The sequence below is a fragment of the Zea mays genome, chromosome 1, assembly GCF_902167145.1.
Source record: "Zea mays cultivar B73 chromosome 1, Zm-B73-REFERENCE-NAM-5.0, whole genome shotgun sequence".
Classification (NCBI taxonomy): Eukaryota; Viridiplantae; Streptophyta; class Magnoliopsida; order Poales; family Poaceae; genus Zea; species Zea mays.
Window position 1 is genome coordinate 5,280,087 of NC_050096.1, and position 7,686 is coordinate 5,287,772.

A 7,686-nucleotide genomic window follows, 5' to 3' on the forward strand; every position below is an offset into this window, starting at 1 on the left:
TATGTGGCTTCGAAGCATAACAGGTGATGACACTAGGAAAGTTGATCGTGCCCATTACCTTCAAGTATGTCAACAACACAAGAACAAAGGAAGTTACGTTCGAGATCGTTGATATGGAATTCTCATACAACGCTGTCATTGGAAGAGGAACTGTCAATGTGTTTGAAGCAGTGCTACATTCAGCTTATCTTTGCATGAAGGTACCCAACAATCAAGTAGTGATATCAGTCTTAATAGCCAAGAAGTAGGAAGAAGGGCAGAAGGGACCCTACAAGAGCTGAAGATTGTTTATAACATAGATGAAGCTAAAGCCCAAATCCAGGATTCTGAGAAACGAGTAAAAGAAACAACATCTTTGGTAGATCAACCAAAGCGAGTGTTTCTTTTTAGTCACATCACATCAAACGTTTAAATACTAGCTACAAGTATTAAATATAATCAAATTGTAAAACTAACTACACAGATAAGGACTAAACGGTAAGGCGGATATATTAAGCTTAACTAGTAAAAATACTCGTTCAAGACTAAAACGATGGTGGCTAGGTGCTGGTCCGCTAGAAGGGCTCTTGCCGAGACTCCATCAAGCACGATGTCGCTTGCAATTGCAAGTTCAACAGCGCTAGGTTCTTTAACAGGGACATGCTGCTCAACAACTCGACCACAGCGCCGCCTCCTCGCAAGAGCCCGTCATGGGACACCACTATCGCTGCCACCACTTTCGACACTCGACAGGGACTTCTCGACGCCCTCACCCTCGGCAACAGCGTGCACCTCAAGGGGATGAGCCTCGAGTCCACCACGCTACACTCCCGATGTTTGACATCTCGTGTGCCGCCTACGCTACCTCCAACCCGTACAACGCCGCTAGCTGCAGGTTCAACACTCTTGACCCTGTGGATGGAAGCGTGATTGATGAGGGAGGAGTGATCCAAATAAAATAAGCGAGACTGTTGGATTGAGTGAGTAAGATATAGGAGATATTTGTATCGATCTCGTCCCTTGGTTTCAAAGGTGGAATCGTTTTGTGTGCATTTGTTTGGATGGCTATTGCAATGTTCAAAGTGATGGTTTATACAGGGATATAGATTAGTTTATGATTTGCTTAGGTGATGCTATAATAAATATTTGTTAATTATAAATTAATTAGACTTAATAAATTTGTTTTATCATTTAATTTAGTATTCATTCGTATAATTAATTTTATAAATAAACTATATTTAATACTCTTATTTAATTTTTAAATATATTACACGACTAAACAACCAAGGTCGCCTTTCCAGCCGAATGGAACAAGTGAGTGACCAGTGGACGCACAATGGAATTTGGAATGACCCAACCAGGCAACCAGGTCGCCAGTATCCGTCCACGGTCCACTCCAGTCCAGGGCTGCTGTCCACCATCCCCGTGTCCTCCTCGAACCATCCAAGTCCACCTTCCCCGTGCCCGACTCCACACACCACTTACCACTCGGTCGTCCTCGGCACAGGCCAGTCGGCCACACTTGCTTATCCCTCCGTCGCCTGCCACACCTTCGGCCGGCACGGCTCCACTACCATCACTCACAATGGCTGTCCTCGTCCTCCTCCTTCTCGCATCCTTCCTCCCGCCCACCGCCCTGGCCGCCTTCTCCCCACCCTTCTCCTTCTTCCTCGCCTGCGGCGCCGGCTCCACCGTACGCGACAGCTCAGCGCGCAACTTTACACCGGACGACGGTTACCTGACCACCAAAAGCGTCCCGGCGGTGACGAACTCCAACGCCAACAGCGCCGCCTCCCCGCTCTACGCCGCCGCGCGCGCGTCCAGCTCCGGCGCCTTCTCCTACAGGTTCTCTTTCCCCAACTTCGCCGGGCAGGCCGCGTTCCTCGTCCTCCGCCTCCACTTCTTCCCTTTCACCCCGGCCCCGCCGTCCGCCTTCAGCATCTCCTCTGCGCGCTTCGCAGTCTCTGTTCAGCTTCAGGACACGTACGACGTGCTGTCCTCCTTCTCGCCGCCGAGCGCCGGCGTCGTCAAGGAGTTCTTCGTCCCGGCAGGCGGCTCCGGTGACTTCCGCGTCACGTTCACGCCGGCCGCCGGCTCGGCCGCGTTCGTCAACGCCGTCGAGCTGTTCCCGGCTCCAGAGGAGCTGCTGTGGAACGCCAGCGTGACGCCGGTGGGCGCGGCGGTCCTCGACATAGCCGCGTGGCCGCGGGACGCGCTGGAGACGGTGTACCGCCTCAACGTGGGCGGCCCCGAGGTGAGCGAGGAGAGCGACACGCTCTGGCGGACGTGGCTCCCCGACGACCCCTTCCTCTTCAGTCCCCCGGGGACCTCCACGCTGGAGAACACGAGCGCCCCGATCATCTACGCCACCTACACCCGCGAGGTGGCGCCCGACGTCGTCTACAGGACGCAGCGCGCCGCGGCGAACGTGTCAGGGATGGCGGTACCCACGAGTGTCAACGTCACGTGGACCTTCCCGGCGGAACCGGGGTCGAACTACCTCGTCCGTCTCCACTTCTGCGACTATGAGGTGGTGAGCGCCGTCGACGGAGTCGGCATCGTGTTCAACGTCTTCGTCGCGCAGGCCATTGGCACCCAAGACTTCACGCCCAAACAATTCGAGACGCAGCCGAACACGGCCTTGTACAGGGACTACGCCGCCTCGGCTCCCATCTCCCGGAACTTCACGGTCACCGTCGGCATGTCCGACAAGAGCAGCCCTGGCGAAGGCGGTTTCCTGAACGGGCTGGAGATCATGAAGCTGCGGCCTTCGGGTTCGAGCTTGGCGGCGGGGTCACGCGGTAGCAGCAGGAGAGTTCTGATCATCGCGCTCTCGGCCGTGCTCGGCGCCTCGGTTCTCGCGTCCGCCGTGCTCTGCTTGTGCTTCGTCGCGCGGAGGAAAAGGCGGATGGCGCGACCGGCGCCGCTGGAGAAGGAGAGCAGCAAGCCGCTGCCGTGGTCCCAAGAGAGCTCCGGGTGGGTGCTGGAGCCGTCGAGCCGGTCGGGCGAGGGCACGACCGGCGCGATGCACAGGGTGAGCACGCAGCTCCACATCCCGCTGGAGGAGCTGAGGTCGGCCACCGACAACTTCCACGAGCGCAACCTCATCGGCGTGGGCGGGTTCGGCAACGTGTACCGCGGAGCGCTCCGCGACGGCACGCGCGTGGCGGTGAAGCGCGCGACGCGCGCGTCCAAGCAGGGCCTGCCGGAGTTCCAGACGGAGATCGTGGTGCTGTCCCGCATCCGGCACCGGCACCTGGTGTCCCTGATCGGCTACTGCAACGAGCAGGCGGAGATGATCCTGGTGTACGAGTACATGGAGAAGGGGACGCTGCGGAGCCACCTGTACGGGGGGGCGGACCCGGGCGGCGGCGGCGGCGGCGAGGCGGCGGTGCTGTCGTGGAAGCAGCGGCTGGAGGTGTGCATCGGCGCCGCCAGGGGGCTGCACTACCTGCACACGGGGTACTCGGAGAACATCATCCACCGCGACGTCAAGTCCACCAACATCCTCCTGGGCGACGGGTTCATCGCGAAGGTGGCCGACTTCGGGCTGTCGCGCATGGGCCCGTCGTTCGGGGAGACGCACGTGAGCACGGCGGTGAAGGGCAGCTTCGGGTACCTGGACCCGGAGTACTTCAAGACGCAGCAGCTGACGGACCGGTCGGACGTGTACTCGTTCGGGGTGGTGCTGTTCGAGGTGCTGTGCGCGCGGCCGGTGATCGACCAGGCGCTGGAGCGCGAGCAGATCAACCTGGCGGAGTGGGCCGTGGAGTGGCAGAGGCGCGGGCAGCTGGAGCGCATCGCCGACCCGCGGATCCTCGGGGAGGTGAACGAGAACTCGCTGCGCAAGTTCGCGGAGACGGCGGAGCGGTGCCTGGCGGACTACGGGCAGGAGCGGCCGTCCATGGCCGACGTGCTGTGGAACCTCGAGTACTGCCTGCAGCTGCAGGAGACGCACGTGCGGCGGGACGCGTTCGAGGACAGCGGCGCCGTGGGCGCGCAGTTCCCCGAGGACGTCGTCGTGCCGCGCTGGGTGCCGTCGTCGACCAGCTTCATGACCACGGCCGACCCGGACGACTCGGCCGTCACGGGCGTGGGCGCCGTCGACAGCAAGGTGTTCTCCCAGCTCAGCGGCGGCGAGGGCCGGTGAATGATGACCGGCTACTGGAGTGTACTAATCGCGCGCTGTTTTGTTATCGTTTGACAGTACCATAGGGGGGAAAACACGTTATTATCACATATACAGCAGCAGCTAGCTCCTAGAGTTGCTGGTGAATGTGCTCAACTCTGCAACCAAAAACTTTTCGAGCCAACTCTTCGCCGTCCCTACACTCAGACAGGTCTGCATCAGGGTCACGGGATAAATCCGTGTCCGTGTGCATGCGGCCAAAGCAAATTGACCAGTGGCTGTCTGATTGATTGAGGCGCCTGTACGACTGCTGGCATGGCAACAAAGCTTTTGCGGCCATTTTCTTCTTCTTCTCCGGTGGTCATAGTCACGCGTATACTAGTTGATAGGTGGAGCGGACAGCGGAGCAAGGCGCCGGATAAAGCTGGGCGGAAGAGTCCGCGGTGGGGATGTTCAGTGGTTGCAACGTGTGTTCAACGTCAGTCTTATGCTAGTGTTCGCCGGCTGTCACCGAGATCCATCCCAACATTTCCCTGTGATTGTGAGGTCAAGGTTTTCAGGCTTTGAGTTCGGTCATAGACTACTTAAAAGGGAACGCACGTAACTGGCTCTAAGCAGTTTCTAATGGTTGCCGTGGAGCCCACGGCGAAGTGCCGAAATCTGAACGCGGTTCGGAGCTGAGAGGGAAGGAAGAACCGTGTGATGACGCCCAAGCTCCACATGTTTGGTTCGAAGAGTCAATTCATTTTAAATGAGATAATATATTATAAGTTTATTCTACTAATTATTAGTTTATAAAAAATAAAATAGTGATGGACTAATTACTTCTTGTTAAAAGCCACTAGGAATTGGAGGCTCCTCCGCATTTGGCGGGCTTCCGCCCACCGCGTCTCGCCACGTGTGCCCAAGTGCATCAGACCCGAATTTACGTTTGGATTCGACGAATAGAGTGTTGCGTCCGTGAATTACTTCTTGTTAAAAGCCACTAGGAATTGGAGGCTCCTCCGCATTTGGCGGGCTTCCGCCCACCGCGTCTCGCCACGTGTGCCCAAGTGCATCAGACCCGAATTTACGTTTGGATTCGACGAATAGAGTGTTGCGTCCGTGAACAGTGGCGCGGGCGGAGATGGCTGCCATAGTCCACATCAGTAGCTTCAACAACCCCCTCCCCGGTCTCGCCACCCGGCTCCGTGGAGGAGCTGAGACCACACGTCGGCGCCGCAGATCCGTATTCTCCGCTTCCGGCGAGATGGGCCTGGTGAAGGCGGCACGACTGTTGAGGCAGATGCTAGAGTGTCGCCGACTCGCCTCGTGAACCTGGCGGCGATGCAGTTCTGGCGGTCGTCGACCTGACGGACATCGAGGCAGCGGCTTGGCTCGGAGCAGAAATAGTTGTACGAGTTGGTGAAGTTGCAGAGTGCGGGCAGCGCGCAGACGCCCTCGGGGACGTGGCCCCACAGCTCGTTGCGCGCCACGTGGAGCTGCTACAGGCTATGCAAGCCGGCCATGGACTCCGGCAGCATCCCCTGCAGCTGGTTGGAGCTGAGGTCCAGCAGCGTGAGCTCGCGCAGCCAGCCCAGCTCCTGCGGGAGGCAGGAGCGGAGGCCCGAGTTGAGCGCCACCAGCTCGACCAGCGTGCCCGCCATGCGGCCCATGCTGCGCGGGATGCAGCCGCGCAGGCGCAGGTTGGCCAGCACGAGCACGAACGCCGGCGAGTTGCCCAGGTTGTCCGGCAGCTCGAGGTCGAAGCGGTTGTCGTTGAGGAAGATGGCGTCTAGCGGCTTGTCGAAGAGCGCCGGCGGCACCGGCCCGCATAGGTCGTTGAACCGCAGGTCCACGTACCTGACGCTGGGCAGGCACATGATGTGCTGCGGGAAGCCACCCTAGAGGCGGTTATTGCTGACGTCCAGCTCGTGGAGGAGCCGCATCTTGGGGAGGGACTCCAGGAGCGTCCCCGTGAAGCGGTTCGAGTTGAGGTGCAACAGGTCGTCCCCGTGAATTCCACGAGTCTGCCCCCAATTTCTCTGTGCTCCGCACTCCAACCACCCACCTCACCAATCCCAGCGCCACCCCGAGATCTTCCGACCAGCCTCGAGATCCCTGCGGACATGTCATCTTCGGCAGCCATGGAGGCAATCGACGAGCTCGTCCAGCTCTCCGAGTCCATGTGGTAGGCCACCTCGCTCCTTGCGGACGATGACCCCTCCGTCGAAAACACCTCGTGCCGCCCCTCCACTGTTCTCTTTCTCAACACCGCCGCGCACGGTAACGTCGTAAGTGCCTATCGTCCACCATGCGTGCTCGATCCCTCTCACCTCCATCTCTTTCCGATCTGGCTCAATCTTTTCTGTTCCTTTTCTATGCCGGAAGCTGGCAAGTCGGTTGTGCTGAACAACCTCATGGGGAACCCTGTGCTGTGCTGAATGACGGAAATTTATTTGCAACTGAAGCATAATATTGCTCTGTCTTCTGTGTGTGTTTTCTCTGGTTATGCACTTGGAAAGATCCTATGTTATATTGGATGTGCTTTGTGTTCGGTTGTCTAAATAGCACTAATTTTTTCTAACTTCTCTAGCTTATGTTGCTTTGTGGTAGTTTGCTCATCCTTATATGTTTTATTTCTCAGATATTGTTTTGGTCCTTGGATGTGTTATGTGTTAATGTGGTATAATTGCTAATAGAATACCATCTTATCTGGCGAATCTATTTTCTAGAGGCCACTTGACCCATAGGTTTTCTCACAACTGCACATGCAATATATTTCTTAACTATTTTTGTACAGTATTGTAGTCAATATAGTTGTTTAAACTTGCATCATTGATTAATATCCTCTGCAGTAGGGTATACTTAGCACTAAGAGGTGTTCACTGTGTGGGGGTCACAGTTTTAAATGCTATTAAAAAACATTTACTTTCAGTGCCAGCCTAATTGATGTTGTACTAGGGCAATTTTATCCTTAGCTGATTACCATAGGTACACTGACCACTTGCAGTGTAGAGATGTCGTTGTTCTTTTTCCTCTGTTGCATCATAGCTTTGTCGTTCGGGTTCATAAGACAGCTTAGATGTCTCTGATTCTTGTGCTCTTCCTTTGGAATACACAGTGCTCCTTCAAGCAACTAAGAAATAGCCTTTTGTTTGATTGCCTTCTCATTTAAGACAATGTTTTATTTATCTGTGCATCTTCTTTTGTTGTTACCTATAGTTTATAGACAATGATTTTATCCACTTGCTGCATTGTTGCGGGTACCATTCAGAGTCGGGTTGGTAGAAGTTATTCTCGAGCATTATAGGCTTGAATATGATGAAGCGGCGGTCACATTTTTTGTTTGTCTGGTTTCTGTTGCTTGGGATGTGTACGTAAAGTTTTGTGTATGCCTTTTTTATCTAATTAATGGGGATAAAATTAGTTTCTAAAAGTTAAGTAGCATAAACTTTTTAAGGAACATCTTAATTTTGTAAGAAATTCTGTCCTACGGTCCTGCTATAAATTTTATTGTAAGAAATTAGTTTTATGTATGCCCTTTTGATCTAATTAATGGGCTGCTGTTGGAAAATTTAAATCTTCTTCAAAGCCAA

The 7,686-nt window shown here is 55.1% G+C and overlaps 1 protein-coding gene and 1 pseudogene across 2 annotated transcripts; one reads left to right on the forward strand and one right to left on the reverse strand.

Annotated features, from left to right (window-relative positions):
- Window positions 1-1,541: 1,541 nt before the first annotated feature.
- Window positions 1,542-4,290, forward strand: LOC100383535 (uncharacterized). Its single transcript, NM_001176183.1, has one exon. It carries the CDS (start codon window positions 1,565-1,567, stop codon window positions 4,127-4,129), a length of 2,565 nt encoding a protein of 854 aa, NP_001169654.1. The 5' UTR covers window positions 1,542-1,564; the 3' UTR covers window positions 4,130-4,290.
- A 995-nt stretch (window positions 4,291-5,285) lies between these two features.
- Window positions 5,286-6,629, reverse strand: LOC100384749 (leucine-rich repeat receptor-like protein kinase pseudogene; annotated as a pseudogene). The gene has a single exon (NR_151715.1). The product of NR_151715.1 is annotated as a leucine-rich repeat receptor-like protein kinase pseudogene (transcript).
- Between the last annotated feature and the right edge of the window lie 1,057 nt (window positions 6,630-7,686).

Excerpts from the sequence above, each read along its gene's own strand:
- LOC100383535 (NM_001176183.1), top strand. The coding sequence starts at position 1,565 with ATGGCTGTCCTCGTCCTCCTCCTTCTCGCATCCTTCCTCCCGCCCACC.